General features: G+C 38.1%; 1 protein-coding gene across 2 annotated transcripts in view; it reads left to right on the forward strand.

Annotated features, from left to right (window-relative positions):
* Window positions 1-484: 484 nt before the first annotated feature.
* Window positions 485-17425, forward strand: part of FOLH1B (folate hydrolase 1B) — a 42967-nt gene continuing 26026 nt past the window's right edge. For both annotated transcript variants that reach the window (XM_040964057.1, XM_040964058.1), the window contains exons 1-4: window positions 485-599; window positions 2843-2951; window positions 7555-7741; window positions 10989-11090. In XM_040964057.1, coding sequence (XP_040819991.1) covers window positions 485-599; window positions 2843-2951; window positions 7555-7741; window positions 10989-11090 — 513 coding nt within the window. The remainder of the gene's footprint in view (window positions 600-2842; window positions 2952-7554; window positions 7742-10988; window positions 11091-17425) is intronic.

Raw genomic sequence — 17425 nt, forward strand, 5'->3', positions numbered from 1 at the left:
TCTTCCCACCCTCTCTTTTGCCCTCCCTCTGCCGTCCCCCACTCCTCCACCCTCCCCTCCCTCCCCTCCCTCCCCTCCCTCCCCTCCCTCCCCTCCCTCTCTCCCTCTTTTTTGTTTCTTTCCTACTTTCTCCTGTCTTTCTCCTCTTCCTCCTTTCTCTTTCCTCTCACTCTCTGTCCTTAAATATGCAAGAACCGGAAACTTTAAAAGAAACTTTTTTAAAGCGCCTTTCCAGAAGGGGCGGGGTTTCCCATTTCTTCAGCCGCCTCCTCTCTGGGATTGGTTCGGAGTGAACTAGGAACATTTTAGGGCGGGGCAACTAGACCCCTGGGCTGCGAGCTCCTTCAGCTGCTTGCTAGTGAGCGACCAGGGAGGCTCCAGCAAGAACGGGGCCTCGTTGGGCCGCGAGGCTGCTGGTGGAAAGCGCACTGCAGGATCGCAGCAGAGAGGAAACTTTGGGAGGCCCGACGCGACTCTAGCGGAGATGTGGAATCCGCTGCACGAAAGCGACTCGGCCGCGGCCGCTGTGCGCCGTCCACGCTGGCTGTGCGCTGGGGCGCTCCTGCTGGCCTCCGGCCTTATCCTCGGCTTCCTTCTCGGTAGGGCGCCCTCGGCCAGCAAAGCTGCAGCCTCCCGCCAGTGCAGCGGCTCCGGGACTCGCAGGCTGGCTGTCCAGCGGGATTCTGTTGAGGGTTCGCCCCCACCCCCCCCCCCAGGGACTTGGATTTGGGTTGGAGACAACGTGTGGATGAACCTCCAGGAGTCAGTTGGAGTAACTCTAGGGGCGATCAGGGAGTGGTTTTACATAGTTTCGTAGAGATTTCTGAAAAGTTGCACCTGCCAGAGTGCGTAGACTTGGCGCGTTGCAGAGCAAATGCGGATCCCTGGGGGGTGTTGATGGGGACGGGCAGTCCAGGGAACTTAGCAGAAAGTGGCTCTTACCTGTTTGGTATACCTGAGGGCTGCTTTGGGTGTACGGTGGAATCCAGGTCTTAGCTGCAAAGGATTCCCGCTCCCCCCCACCCCCAGTTGCTTTTTCGTGCTTGTGAATAGTGGAGGCACCTTTGGGGACTAGATCGGAGATTGTTCTGAAACTGGTGTTTATTAGTACGGCTTTTACTTTGTTCTGTGTACCTAGTCAGAAAGCTAACCCACATCTTTAAGGAGATTAAAGCAGCACGGGTCAGCTAAGACTTTTAAACTCAAGTTTTTATTCTACCATATTCTGCTGGCCTTGCCAAGTTATGGGGTCACTCCTACATTCTCATTTCCTTATCTTTATGATGAGAAGAACATTATCTGCAACTTTTTGATAAGATTCTGACACTTGTTGCCAAGATCTTAGCACTGTGCTGGGATTTTTGCTGTCATGTATCTTCTTACGGGAGACGTTGTTCTAATTGGACTTGATTGTAGAGGACTGGGGTAAGGTTTCCCGTGGCTACCCACAGTTACCCTGATGAGGATGAGGACTGGGTAGGCTTGCCTAAGCTGAATCTCTTTTAGGCTGTGTAACCTTGGGGTTCAGGCTGTTCCTAATTGATATGTGATTATTATTAATGACTTACAGCTGTTGTAGGGCTTCAAGGCGGGAAGTGCTTGATGATGGTGATGATGCATTTCAAATCAGGCTTCAATCTTGTCGACTGTAAAAACGGGGATTAGATTAATAAGATCCACAGGGGCATGAATATCTTCTACATCTTTTGAGTCTGGCGCCTTAGACCGCTCGGCCACCCTGACATATTATCTTCCACATGTTTTAAAGGCGTTTTATTCTTCCAGGTGTTGCCCTCAGCCCCAACCTTGTGTACATGGCTTGGGAGTAGACACAAAATATGTTTTTTGTTAATGCTTCTATTTTTTTCTTTCTTTCTTTTTTTTCTCAGCAATCCCTACCCGGTAAAAGTCCCTAACCTCTTCAACAGGCTCCTTTGGCAGGTTAATATCTCATTGTCCCTATGACCTCCTGTGAGCCCACAGCCTAATCCATGGCCTTTTTTGTATGCATGGATAGAACCCTGTATCTCTTTGCATTCAGTCATGTGTTTTAATAGACATGTTGTGCGCAAGGGTCTTCAGAAAGTTCTGGAAAGGTGCACTGTCTCTTTATTCCATATTTCCATGGAATTTTGAATTAACCTTCTTCATGATTAATAACTGTAAAACTCCATAAAATTTCGGTAAGTGCTGAGTTAGTAGCAACTTTATTCTCAGGTCATTTCTCTAAGCAAATACAATGTTGATGAGCTATGTCCATCAAATTCAAAGCCAGCTGAAGGGGCAAATGGCTTTCCCTGCTCTGGCTGTGTGCTGCTTCCGGTTCTTTGTGGATTTCTGAATCGTAGTTTCTCTGCAGCTTTCTGAACTCCTCAAGCCTCCTGGAAACCCAAAATCTCAGCACATTTTGCTTTAGTTTCAGAGTCAGAACACATTCAAAGTATGTTTTCTTCAATATTTTGAAATAATTCATGTATCTAAAATAATTAATTCATTATTCAGTTTGTCAAGTGCTTATTCTGGCTCCTCAGGGAAGCAGTCACTGCAGATACTTACTTTGTGGAAGAAGCTGGGTTTGCTTTTAGATTTCATCTATATACCATATTTCATTTAAAGTACTGATTTCCATTGAAATTGCATAAAAATATTTTGCAATTTCTTTGTAATTTAAAAAGCTTTCATGATCCTTTTTCAGTTGAACTAGGCAAGAGAAATTAAACTTCAGAAAAATAGTCAATGCCACTGGTGACTGATATTTAGTGTTTTACATATATAGATATAATAATAAAATAAGACCTATCAATTATTTTGTTTCATTACTGTGTTTGAATATATTTTGCAGGGTGGTTTATAAAACCCTCCAATGATGCTACTAATGTAATTCCACAGAATAACCAGAGGAGGGCATTTTTGGATGAATTGAAAGCTGAAAACATCAAGAAGTTTCTATAGTAAGTGTCTAAGTGAAAATTCAGCTAATTGAAAATAGTTATCATTTGGTTCAGGAGTTTTGATCCAGTGTTTGATATCTAGGAACTGACTTTTCAAAGTTTTCTTTGTAGATAATCTTATGTTGCATGTTTATCTGGAGATCATCTGCTGGCTGCACTGCATCATTACAAAGATTTTGGAGCAGAAGTTATCAGACTTTTTCTGTGAAAGGGCCTGTCGTTTCAGGCAGTGGATCTATCACAGCATCTCACTTCTGCTTCTTCAGCAAAAAAAAAAAAAAAAAGAAACCATGGAATACATAAACAAATGAGTCTGTCCAGTCTCAGTAAACTTTACTGAGGGGCACTTATATTGAAATTTCATATAATTGCTGAATTACAAAATGCTTCTCTGCTATTTGAAGTGTTTAAGTCATCTTGACTATGGATTGTACGAATTGTACCAAAATAGGCAGTAGGCCAGATTTGACCAGAGAAGCTTAGTTTACTGGCTCATGCTGTAGAGGAAGATAATTTAGCTTAGCTAAAAATAAAATTGGACTTGGACTCAGACCGAATTGAGTGTGAATTCCATCATTTCCCAATGGCAGTAAAACAGTGAGTTCTCAAGCCTTTCAAGTCTTCATTTCCACATCTGTAAAATGAGAGTGATGTTTTTATGATGAGGGTGAAATTGGAGAGCATATATTTCTGTGTTTTTAAAAATAGATCTCTGCTTTCTAAAATAGCTGTCTCCAGGGTAGAACAAAGGAGAAAAGTAATTTAAAAAATGATTACAATGCAAAGCCAAAAAAAATTTTGAATATTTATAGGCTTATATAGATATTTATGTGTATAAACTTGATGAGAATATTTAGGGTTTTTTTTTTTTTCAAAACACAAGATGTCTTTTCTACTTTTGATATTTTCCTCATGCAAATTAGCGTAATGAATGTGTCCAAAAGTAACTGAAATTCCTCTAGTGATTAAAGGATTACCTAGTAAATACAGGTTTTAAGTTTATAGATAAAAATCGCTATATTTTTACATATTATATATTTGCATATGTACATTTTGCGCTGATGGATGCTAACATGATCTTACAAACATGTATGTTTGTCTTTACTGAAATAATGGATCTAAATTTGCCAGGGTACCTCTCTGCTGTTTGGAAGAGCGAGCCTGAGTGAGAAACCTTGAAGCTTTAACTTGTTTGTCCTGTGGAATCCTCTCCTGTGCTTCTTGTACTTTCTTTATTATTATTGTGTACAGCAGATACAGAGGAAAAGTGGAAGTCTGGCATGATAGGTCTTCCCTCCTAGAGAGAGCTGCCAGCCTGTGCCTTACCTAACTGCTAACATGGACTGACTAACAACAGCAACAACAATTATACTTTCCTGCAGTTCTCTTATTTATTCAGTATCTTATTTATTCTTCATGACTCTAACCAAATTTCTGTGTTCAGAAATCAGGGTTGCTCACATCAACACACAAAGGGCACAAATGGAAGGGATCACCCACCAAGTCCTTCAAGGAGCGCTGGATCTGCCAAAGCCTTTGGACTCTCGATTTTCCACTGGCCGTTTGCTTGTCAGAGAGCTCCCAGATAATCACAAAATTTCTGTGGGTCAAGGGTCATTCAAATCTCAGACCATCTATACTTTTCCTTTTATAATTAATGCTTTGTTCTTGTATTAGACATCTTCCGTTACTTTGCGTTATATTCCTTTGCATAGTGGATAGAGAAAATAATCAGGTGAAGCTTTGTCAGTGTCCCCTGGGTTTCAAGGCTGTTCTGCATTTCTGTCTTGTTGAATTCCCACCTGGTTGACTTCCCAGATCTGTTTCACTATTTTACTTTTCTTAAGGGGCTTTTCCACTTTTTCCCCCTGAATCTTAATATTTATTTTTAAAGTTTATTTTATGGGGAAGGCAGAGTTAGAGCTGAAAGAGAGAGAGCCTCCATCTTCATGTTTCAATTCTCTCCCCAAACTGCTGTAATGGCCAGGTTAGGCCAAACCAGACAAAAACCAGGATCCAGGAGTCTCATCCAGGTCTCCCGTGTTGGTTGCAGGGATCCAGGAGTCTCATCCAGGTCTCCCGTGTTTGTTGAAGGGATTCATATACCTAGGACAGCTTCACTGCTTAGCCAGGTGCTTGAGCAGGAAGCTGGATTAGAAGTGGAACAGCCAGTACTTGAACCATTGGCCAATGGAATGGCAGAGTGGCAGATGGAAGCTAAGCCACAATGCTGGCTTCTTTCCACCTTATTTTGAAAGACTAATTGTTTTAGATTTCTCGTCTCAGAATGTTACTGGTCTGTATTTCAACATCTTTTACTAAGTGGCTTGAAGTCCTCTGAACTCCTTTAAAGTATTGTTTTGTCATTTGTAGTAGGATTCAACATATTAAATAAGAATATAGACTTTTTTATGAGGTATGATTATGTGGCAATACTAGCCAGATAGAGATAAAGAAGCAAATTTTTGTTATTATAGAATTGGTAGGTTCTTATGTATTTTTATTAAAAATAAATGTATTCTAATAGAATCAACACATTTCTTGTGATACATTTTAACTGAAACAAAAAAGAAAGTTCTGAGACTATTATTTTGTGCCTTGAATCTTTGTGGAGCAGTGTGCCATGGTCCCCCATGGACAGATGAGAAAGAACTAGCCAAGGTTATCTATCAAGTTAGTGACCACTTACATGATTTAATCCAATTAATCAGCTGACGCATATTTTTTCTCATCTTTTCCATGATCATTTTGTTCTAAATGGTTAGATTCCAGCCCTGATAAGAACATAATGTTGCATCCTCATTTTTACAGACAAAACTGTAAGAAGGACTTGCACTAATAATAATAAAGTCAGGAGTTCATCTTCTCCCTGCTCCCCTTCCCGCCTTTTGTGAGTGGATTAGATTCCCATGTAGTGGCTCTTCTGGCACGTAGAGGTAGATTTGCAGCTCATACTTCAGCAAACCTGTGTGATCTGCATCCTTCTGTAGTTGCACTGTAGTTTGTGATATGTTTAATATGGAGAAGAATAGCACCATGATGGCTATTTTTTTTGCTCTCCCTGCAGGTAGTCATTGGTGAGGGAATATTGAAAACTTCTTATCTGCCTCTTGAATTTTTGTTATAATATTTTAGAAAATATATTTGCAATTCTTTATAAGGTGTTGTAACCCTATGGATTTACCAAATAAAGATTTTTAATTGCTCAATTAAATTGCTAAAATGAATTGGTTTAATCATCAAGGAATTTTATTTTTCTTTGTACATTTAGAGCTATTTGTCTTCATAGTTGATTTTATAAGCTCAAAGCAGTGATACACAGAATTAAATATTTGAGACAAGGATCAGAATGACTGTGTTATCCAATAAACTCATTTTAAGTTGGCATAAAAAATGAAAGAGTGTTGGCTTTGGACAGGCCTATATATTTAGAACCAGAGATTTACGGGGTTCCTGATATTTATGAAATATAAATAAGTAAATGAATAAATAACTTCATGTTACATAATGCCAGGTCATATGAAACCTACGCTTTGTTACAGACTTTTATTCTTACTTGAAAGAGTTTCAGAAAGAGAGAGGGACAGAGAAATTTTCTGGTTCACTCTCCACAATAACCATAGTAGCCACAATAGCCAGAGCGGAGCTGGTTTGGAGCTGAAAGCCAGGAGTTTCTTCTGGGTCTTCCATGTAGAAGCAGCAGCCCAAGGCTTTGAACCATCCTCTGCTGCTTTGTCAGGCCATTAGCATGGAGCTGGATAGCAACCAGGGCCAGTGTGGTGGCGTAGCACACTGATGCTCTGCCTGTAAGTGCTGGCATCCCATAAGGGTACTGTTTTGAGTCTCAGTTGCCCTGCTTCCAATCTGGCTTTTTGCTAATAGCCTGGAAAAAAAAATGGCAGAAGATGGCTGGAGGCCTTATGCTCCTGTACCCATGTGGGTAGGTGGGGAAAATCTGGCTCCTAGCTTCAGAACAGCTCAACTCTAGCTATTGCAGCCATTTGAGAGTAAAGCAGTATATGCAAAAACTCTCTCTATAAAACTTTGCCTCTTAAGTAAAAATCAATATTTAAAAAAAATAAGGAAGTGGAGCAGCAGAGATTAGAGCTCCCCATATGGATACCAGCACTATAAATAGAAGATTACCTTTGCTATACCACACTGGTCCAAAAAGAGATTTTTAAAATTCAGGAAAAACTACTTGCCAGCAAATTAACCAGGAACACAGCACACTTTCTAGGAAGGGGACATTTAAGACTAATAAAAGCTTGAGGGACTAGACAAGTAAAATATGGAATTATTCTACTCATGGTAATATTTATACAGTGAAATATGTTATACATAATTTATGAAAGTTATAATTTTAAAGAATGTTACACTGTGAAGCTACATTATGGGATTCTATTCATAAGACTATATATGAATTGATATATTTCAAATATTAAAAATTTTAAACATTGAAAATTTGATATAGTAATACCTTTTGCTTTTTTCAGTGCTTCATATTTCAAAGCACTTTTGTGTAAATCTTCTTAGCATTCTGATCTGTTGTGAAGATGGACTAAGCATCAGTTTCTAACCACTTTTCTTTTTTGTTCACCAGCAATTTTACACAGATACCACATTTAGCAGGAACAGAACAGAACTTTCAGCTTGCCAAGCAAATTCAGGCCCAGTGGGAAGAATTTGGCCTGGATTCTGTTGAGTTAGCCCATTATGATGTCCTCTTGTCCTACCCAAATACGACTCATCCTAACTACATCTCAATAATTGATGAAGAAGGAAATGAGGTAAAGCGATAAATAAAGAAAATAGTCTCTCCTTTGTTATGTTCTTTCTAAGTCCTTACTTTGAAGGAATGTCCTTTCCCATTTTCAAATATTGACAGTAATCAATAGCTTTGAGGCTTGCAAATAATACCTTTAATGTCTATTTAGCAGTGCTAACTACTTTCTGGTGATGTTTGAATTAATATAATTGTTGGACAGGTTCTGACAAATTGGTGCTCAGTGATAGCTGGTTTTAACAATTTTTCAGCATTGTATACCAATATGAAATATCAAGTTACTAAAGTTGATTTTTCATAGGTTTACACGATAAAGACACAAAATAGATTTATGGTCAATACGATGTTCAGAGACTCAATGTGAGGTCTGAGCCAGCAGAAATTTGCTATCGCTTAATATTTCTGTCCCCAGTGAGCATATATAATGTATGTCCAATCTGAAGGCTCATGAAACATGTAATTCACACATAATTGGCGTGCCTTAATCATTAAGTGTAATATCTAAAATAATTCTTTTCAATATAGATAAACTCTTTTACCTGGTCTTCTAAATTGTGTATAGCTTCAAATATATCCAACATTACTAGTGAATTAAAGGTGCCATATGAATTAAATGTCTAATTTTAAATGTTTAAACATAAGTTGATAAACTCCTTATTTACTAGCATTTTAGTAATTGATGTAATTTGATGCTAAATTTTCTAAAATAATTTGGGTCTTTCCACGTTATTGTGTTTTAAATCATAGTTGTTGATAGCAGATATTCACAATTTAAAGGAACTATTTCAAAATTTCCAAAATGCTTTTAAGATATTATGAATAATACTGACACACATGATAGTCTTGTAACATTTGCAAAGAAAGGAGTGATATCTATATACGATTAAGCACCAAGGAATCTTTACATTTTTTTTTAGAAATATTACTTAGTGAAATAATAGCATATTGACAGTGACAAACATATACATACGACTGAGTTTCAGTCTTGGTGTATGTGAGTCTCCGGAAGCATGCACCATTCTCTACGGGGAAAATGCCAGGTTTCCAGTGGTCATTCCTTCTTTTTCACCTCCCAGGTCGCTGTACTATTTTTATTATTCCTTATCATTATTTTCTATTACATGTATTTATGAAGTTATTAAATCCTTTAATAAAAGGTGAAATGAAACACTTTGGATATTTTCCTGAATGATATTAAAAACCTAAGACTTGTTAATTTTTTTCTAAAATTTTCATTTATTTTTATCCTATTTATATGTATACATAATAGCATAGTTTTCCAAAGTGTGTAACTCTACTTTCCTATTTCTGGAGGCAATTGTTATTCAAGTATATGTTAATTATGCTGATGTTTACCTCCATTTCCATAAATAACTTAGATCTGAGGATTATATATTGTCATCATGATAGTTGAGATATAGTTTCTTCCACAGATCCAAAAGCAATGCGCTCTTAGGAACTGCTAGATCCTAATATGGTTGGCAGTGAGTGTTCAGAGCTGGGTTGAGTAATCTTGTATAATCTTGGACCTTTAGCTTCAAGCTTTCTGTTGTGTTTTCCAGTTTGACTGTGATACATTAGCTTTATTTTTTATAATAAAAGGTGAATCATTTTAAAAATTTTATAATAAAAATAAATTTTATAAGAAAAGATAATACAAATATTATCTTTTTATTCCTCTTAGGACTCTTTCAACCCCTTTCACTTAAGAGTTCAAATGTGTTTTGGAATATTCTTATTGATTCTATAGCAGCTTCAAATAATTCATGGGAAAAAATGGAGTTAAAACATAATAAAAATCTACTAGGAACTTTTGAAGCTACCTCTCAAGATAACTACCTTCTTGCCACTTTTCTGCTTCTTTTTAATGACTGAGTATTCCTTTACTTGTCCTTTGAATTCAATGATACACTTAAAAAGATATTATTTTATATTTTAGTGTTTTCTATTCCTTTGTGTATATTGTAAAGAAAATGGGAGAGGCGGTGGGGGGGCGGGGGGGTGTTGAGAAAACAAGAAAGAACCATTTGCTGGTTCACACCCCAAATGTCCCTGAGGGCTGGAGCTGGGCCCGGCCAAAACCAGGACCCTGGAACTCTATTGAGCAAGTTGCAAGAACACAAACTTTAAGGCTATCTTCTGCTGCCCTCACAGGTGCACTAGCAAGGGATTGGATGGGAAGTGGAGAGCTTAGAATTTGAGCTGGAGCTATAACAGAAAATGCCTGTGTCTCAGGTGGTGACTTCAACTGCTGTGCTATGATGGTCCCTCCATTCGTTTAGATGTGACTTTTCTTTAATACATGTAGACACTGGATTCCCCCAAATAAATAATTTTTCATTGATGTGAACTTAGTAGTTAATTTTGTGCCTGGTAGCACAAAAATAAAAAGTTAAGGTTACTATGCAATGCCACTTCTTAGTTGGGCGTTATTATTAAAATACTTGTGTTAAATCAAAGCTATTTTTAATAGCTCACACTCTATGAAGCAACTATTTACTTATGCCTTATTTACACCAGTTTGTGCTGTATGCTACAATTATAAAGCAATTTATCCCTCATCCTTCACTAATGAGGCAGTGTTTCCCTCATTTTCCTTCGTTTTGGAGATCTTATTACCTCTTCTGACCTGTTCCTTATTCATATACTTTCTGTAGTGCTTGTTTTTCTCATTATTGATGTTCATTTGTCTTTTTTTTTCTCTTTCTTTTTTAAGGAAATATTTACTTTTTATTGAAAGGCAGGTTTACATAAAGAAGACAGACTGGTGTGTTCTGATTCGCTCCCCAAATAGCAGCAGTGGCCAGAGCTGGGCCAATCTGAAGCCAGGAGCCAGAAGCTTCTTTTGGGTCTGCTGTGTGGGTATGGGGACCAAAGTAGTACTTGCTTCATCCTCCACTGCTTTCCCACGTGCATTCTCAGGGAGTTGAGGTTACAGTGGAATAGCTGAGAATTGAACTGGTGCTGCTATGGGATGCTGGCGCTAGAGGAAGAAGCTTTACTCTATGTCATGGCACCACCCATCATCTTGTTTCATTAGTTTTGATTCACTGAATAGATATTGAGAACAGGATCTAAATTTATTCAATTCCTTAGGCCTCAAAGCTTCTAGCATATGGATATCAGATGTGCATTATAATATTAAGGTATAAATTAATCTTCTACTGATAAAAAAACTAGTATACATCTTCCTTATTGCTTATGATCATTAATATGTAGCTTATATTTATCATTGCTTTTTGTTTCTCTAGGTTTTCAACACATCATTATTTGAACCACCTCCTCCAGGATATGAAAATGTTTCAGATATTGTGCCACCTTTCAGTGCTTTCTCCCCACAAGGAATGCCAGAGGTAAATATATGATAGAATAAAAATGACACACAGAAGCCTTCCTTAGCCTCAATGTGCAAGCAGCAGCTAAAGAAAAGATATTTATGGAGTCCAAATGTGTTCTTTCTCTGTATCTAACAAGCTAGAATTCCTTGGTAAGAAAAGATACATTATTTTTGTCCATGATTTTCAAATAAAGCTTACTATGAGAAGAATACATCACAAATCCACACTTACTGAATTTCAACCAATGCCTGCACCTGTGTACTCTAAACTTAATCAATGTGTGGATATATGACTGTCACTTCAGAAATTTCCCTTAAACCTTTTTAGTCAATTCCACATATCTCTGAGGGGCTCATTCTTTATATTTCTCAACTTTGCTAATTCTAGAAATTCATACAATCATGTGACTTATAATTTTTGTATACCTAGTTTCTTTTTAAAACACCTTATTGCTATCATTTTCCATGATACAGTTTTATAGGTATAGGGGATCCCCTTTCCTTACCTCGCTCCCTATGTCTGCCTCCCACAATTTCTTCCCATATTATTACGGTAGTGTAGTCCCTCAGTAAGAATTACAAATTTAACGTTCTTCTATTTAAGTATATCATGGCATTGTAGGTTTAGGCAATGGTGGAAAATCTAGTATGAAGTTATCAAGATTTATTTTGCAGTTTCATTGGGAGTCCAGCTGTTATTAGAGAATAGAGATGCAAACAACAATGCGTTTTCATTTCCCAGTATGCTATTCCCCATTACACAATTCACCTATGAGAATATATGTGCATACTGTTCACCTATGTTTTTATTTGTTTTATATTTTGCATGAAATTTGCCTATGTCAGAGAGAACCTATGGTATTTGTCCTTTGAGGATTGACCTATTTCACTGAGCGTAATAGTCTACACTTGGGACCAACCATTTTGTTGCAAATGGTAAAATTTCATTCTTTTAAATGGCTGGGTAGTATGCCACAGAATAGATATATCACATTATCTTTATCTATTTCTCTTTCAACGGGCATCTGGGTTGCTCCATGCCTTTACCATGGTGGACTGTGATGCTATAAATATAGGGATACAGGTTGCTTTCTCGTATCCAGATTAGCTTTCCTTTAGATATATTTTCAGGAGTAGGATAACTGGGTCATATGGTAGATCAATTTTCAGTTGTCTTAGCACTCTCCAAACTTACTCCACAGTGGCTTCACTAGTCTGCACTCCAGCCAACAATGAAGTAGGGTACCTTTTTTCCCATACCCATACCTGCAGGTGTTGTTGGTAGATTTCTGTATGCATGCCGTTTTAACTGGAATTAGTTTATCTACTTTCTTACAGTAAGCATAGTGTTTGTGGGAATACACATATGCTTGGCATTGGTTCTGTTTTATTACCAAGATATTTCCATTGTATGATTATTGTATATGTTATCTGAGAGTAAAATACTGGTTACAGAAATTATCATCATTTCCCAATGAAAAGCATAAATGATCTTTCTAGAAAATTTTATGTGATTTACCCAAACTGGATGGGTATCATTGAAATACATTCTGGTTCCTGCACAGTAATGAATGTTTTGGTTCATTTATATTTCTGGGAAAAATACCGTGGACTAGATAATTCACAAAAGATAGAAAAGTACTTTGTGATAAGTCAAGGCAAAGGCAGGTCTGGCGAGGGATTCTATTACTTCATTGGATGTTTGTTCTTCACAAAATAGAAGGCAGAAGAGCAAGCAAATGTAACCCTGGGGAACTTTTTGGTAGGATTTTGGTTTTGCCAATGAGGGAGGTAGGAGTTCTAGTATGAATCAAATAGAGGTCTCTACCTCTTGAGGCTATCACATTAGCCTTCAGGTTTCCACACCTAAAGTTTGGAGGAGACGCTCAAATTTCAGAATGGAGAAAGCTGAATTTGAAAGGGTAGAATGTAATACATTATTCCAAATGGTTTTGTCTTTGATGGTCAGGTATCAGTTGAGTATTCTGGCTAGTGTCTTGCACTGCCTTCTCTGCAACTCTGTCAGCAGAGTGAAAAATTTCTTGCATGTGTCCACGTGTGTGTGTGTAAAGTATTACATTCACAGTAATCTTTTAATCTGTGTGTGAATTATCTGAAAGATGAAATACTGGGCTCTGTTTTAGACTGATTCTACACTAGCAATTTGCACAATCTCCATAAAATGTAAATCAGCCTATGGCTAATCATCTCTTCACATGCATTATAACAAGCTTGTAAAACAGATTTTTATTCCTAAATTTCACTGAGTCTGGAATGGAGAATGAAAGTTTGTGCTTTTAATAGAGTTCTAGGTTTTCTTGGTTCCTAGATTTAAAGAGCTGTGATTTGAGAATCATAGGTCTTATTTAACAATTGTGTCTCTACTCAAAAAAAAAAAAAACCCAACAAAACAAAACAGGAAGATGGGAGTTGGAAGGAAATGGGGGGAAAATGTAGGCCAAATAGTGCAAGATTGTATTTATCCACAGTCACAGAACAATGGTCCAGTGTAAGTTGTACAGAGAATCATTGTCTGAAAACAAAGCTTTTTTTTTTTTTTTCTAAGTAACAGTCACAGCTTGCATTTGAGAGGTGTTATAAGGGTAGATCTATCACACTTGTTTTTGTTTTCAAAGTTGGCGTCATTTTAAAACTAATGTCTTCTCCAGTCCATGTTCCATAATAACTTGTGAGGATTGCTGCTTTATCAAAAGATAGCTGCAATTTAGAAGCACAGACAATCCTTGAAAGTGGGTAATATTATTGAGGATAAATTTCACATAATATTGTTATTCTGATTTTTGTTTTCTGAAATCACATGGGTTAATGATTTGTAGCCAGAGTTAAAATAGAATGCAAACATGTTCCAGAAAGTGATAACAAGTGTAAACCATGCATAGGTGCTATTGCTATTGCATTAGATAAGAATGCAAGAGCTGAAAACAATCTGTTACAGAAGCAAAGATTCCAATGGAACTTTCTCAGTAAGGTATTCCTCATTCTAGGAGCCTGCCTTCCTTCCTTCCTTCCTTCCTTTCTTTCTTTTAGATTTATTTATTTTTATTTGAAAGGCAGATTTACAGAGAAATCTGCCATTTATTGGTTAGCTCCCCAAATGGCCACAATGGGGAGTTAGGCAGTTCTGAACCCAGGAGCCCAGGAGTCTCTTCTGCATGGGCTCAGGAGCCCAAGGACTTGAGACATTCTTTTCTGCCTTTCTAGGTCATAAACAAGGAGTTTCATGGAAAGTGGAGCAACCAGGACGTAAACTGGTGCTCAGGTGGGATGCTAGCACTAGCAGGTAGAGGATCAACCAGTTCAACTAGAGTGTTGGTCCTGCATTCCTCATAATATGTGAAAGTTCACTCCTTTGAGTGCTAGTTTGTTGTTTCCTTATTGTATTAGTCCCCCCACCCTTTTTTTTTTCGGTAGCATCTGTCACCTTTTAACATATTAAATGATTTTCTTGGTTGTTAAATTTTATGTTCTTTTTCTTCTGTCCACATTAACGTAAGTTCTTTCAAAAAGATTGTTGTGCTGGCTAGAATGCTGCATGGCATATGTTAAAAAGATGTCAACAATTTTGTCAGGTGTATGTTAATGTAAGATTGGAAGTCTCTAAATTTTAGATCTGGTATATATGCATATATATATATCTCCACATTATCTGTATATATATGCACATCTATAGATGTGTATATATATGTATGTGTGTGTATGTATTCTATGAGAGATCTTTAGAATCAGTAGGGAGAAAAAACAAAGTTTTGGGAATCATCTGGGTTGGAAGTTTTAAACTGGAGTTCATGATGACTTGCCCTGAGAAAGCACAGGATCATTATAAGGAAATCTGTCTCCACATCATCGGTCACTCGGTGTCTTCTCTCACAGAACTGAAGATTACCCTGCTGTGAGGTCCTGTGAGCACTTTGTAACTACGCCTCTGTCCACAGTTGTTTTTGTCTTTGTTTAATAACTTCTTCTTGGTTCATAAATGAAAGGTACCTTATTTTTTAAAATGAAAGACATCTTTTTAACTATTCAGAACATTCTGAATTATGAAAATCTCTTTATAGCATGCTCCTATATAATTTCCTTTCTAAAATATGCACGTAATTTCATTCACTTTAATGGCAAAGAAATAGAGATGCAGAGAGAGAGAGAGAGACAGGCCAAACAGGGCATGAAGTCTACTTGCTGCCAACATCCAACATTGGCTCCGGCTAATGTAGGAACTGGGAACGGCTTGCAGTTCTCCCACGTGTGTCGTAGGGGCTCAAGATGAATCATCATCTCTGCCTCCCAGGAAGCATTGGCAGGAAGTTGGGTTGTTAGCGGAGTAATCAGGGTTCAAACTAGTACTTCTGTATGAGATGCAGGTATCCCAAGCAGTGACATGCTGTACCATAACATCTTCCACTTGAAGAATTTTTTTATCACATAGAATTTGCTTTAGGATATTAATCTTTTTTTGTGTTATTATTTGATGTATATGCCTGCATACTTTAAACTTATTTAAGCAAACTTAACAGTGACTAATAAAAGATCTTCAGGAATATCCACACTTTATGAATTGGAGTCTGAAATGGAATTTACTGAGTAAATGGCAATTGAGGACTTTTTCTTATGGATTATAAATATGGCAGAGAGAGATGGGAAGAAGACTATGCAGAGGGAGATGTCACATTGCAAGGCCAGGTCTCGGACAACCTTGAATGACCCTATGCAGAGTTCTAGAATAGTTCTTCAGAACTGACCAGGTTGGCCCAAGTCTTTTTACTCTTGAATCGATCAGTCAAGGTGTGTATAGAATTCTGTGAAGTGGTGTGACCAGTGGCAAGATGGTGGCTGTAGTGGAGACAGGCTCTGAAGGGGTTGGTCCCTGAAGGCTGTCTGCAGCAAGCCTTTCCTGCAGCTGGAGCAAATGTCCTCCCTGGCAGGAGCATCTGGAGAGCTCATCCCAATGTCCAGAAAAAAACGTATTTGTTCTAGAGCAAAATGGCAGCAGGAAAGGGGCATAAAATAAAAGCTAAAGGAGAAAAAGTTCTGACTATAGAAAGAGTTAATTCATATGTTGATTGAGTGCATGATGTTTAATGCGCTATAATATTTGATTCCTTGGATTTATATTCTTGGTTATGTAAACTAAAACTTTAATATGTTTTTGCAGATATTTAAAGGTATCATAAAAACTCAGCAGTCAGGCGTGGTGTGATAGCCTAGTAGCTAAATGCTCTCCTTGTATGCCGGAGAGCTCTTATCAGTGCCAGTTGGTGTCCTAGGATGCTCCCTGTCCCTTCCAGCTCCCTGCTTGTGATCTGGGAAAGCAGTAGAGGATTGTCCAAAGCCTTGGGACCCTGTACCTGCACGAGAGATCTGGAGGAAGCTCTTGGCTCTTAGTCGGATCAGCTCAGCTCCAGCTGTTTGGGCCATTTGGCGAGTGAACCAGCAGATAGAAGATCTTCATCTCTCCTCCTTTCTGTATAGCTACCTTTCCAATGAAAAAGATAAACTATTTTTAAAAATTAGCAGTCAACATAAAATTTATGAATTGGTGCATTTTAAAATATTTAAGAACCAAGTATACAAAAATATTGGACTATTACCAACTTAATCTATCAAAAGGGCATTTAGTAAATGAATATGTTGGGACTCAGTAGGCTTTAAAACTTGTACCTCATCGTGTTAATCATTGTGAGGAGATTCATGAAGCAGGTGATTTTCCCTGGCCTGGTGAATGTGAAGACTCAGTTAACTACTATCATTGAAGGCACTCCCTAAGTAAGCAAAGCTTTTTTTTTTTAAGATTTATTTATTTTCATTACAAAGGTAGATATACAGAGAGGAGGAGAGACAGAGAGGAAGATCTTTCGACCAATGATTCACTCCCCAAGTGAGTGCAATGGCTGATGCTATGCCGATCCGAAGCCAGGAGCCAGGAACCTCTTTCAGGTCTCCCACGTGGGTGCAGGGTCCCAAAGCCTTGGGCCATCCTCGGCTGCTTTCCCAGGCCACAAGCAGGGAGCTGGATGAAGTGGAGCTGCCAGGATTAGAACTGTTGCCCATATGGGATCTCGACGCATTTAAGGCGAGGACTTTACCTGCTAGGCCACGCCGCCGGGCCCAAGCAAAGATCTTAATGCAAGGAACATGGACTCCTTCAGCATGCATACGGCAATATCTACATATGTGTGTCATTTACTGGGGCAGTGAGTCTTGCTCTTCAGTCATTAGGTGGGAACCAGATTAAAAAAAAATACTCGATTTTTGTAGCTTTTGTATTTCTAACTACTTTTGCAAGTTTAATTCATTTCTTCCTTGAATCTCATATTCTTATCTCTTCCCTCAAAT

This window comes from Ochotona curzoniae, unplaced genomic scaffold (genome assembly GCF_017591425.1).
Source record: "Ochotona curzoniae isolate NIBS_2020 unplaced genomic scaffold, NIBS_Ocur_1.0 scaffold_3223, whole genome shotgun sequence".
Taxonomy (NCBI): domain Eukaryota; kingdom Metazoa; phylum Chordata; class Mammalia; order Lagomorpha; family Ochotonidae; genus Ochotona; species Ochotona curzoniae.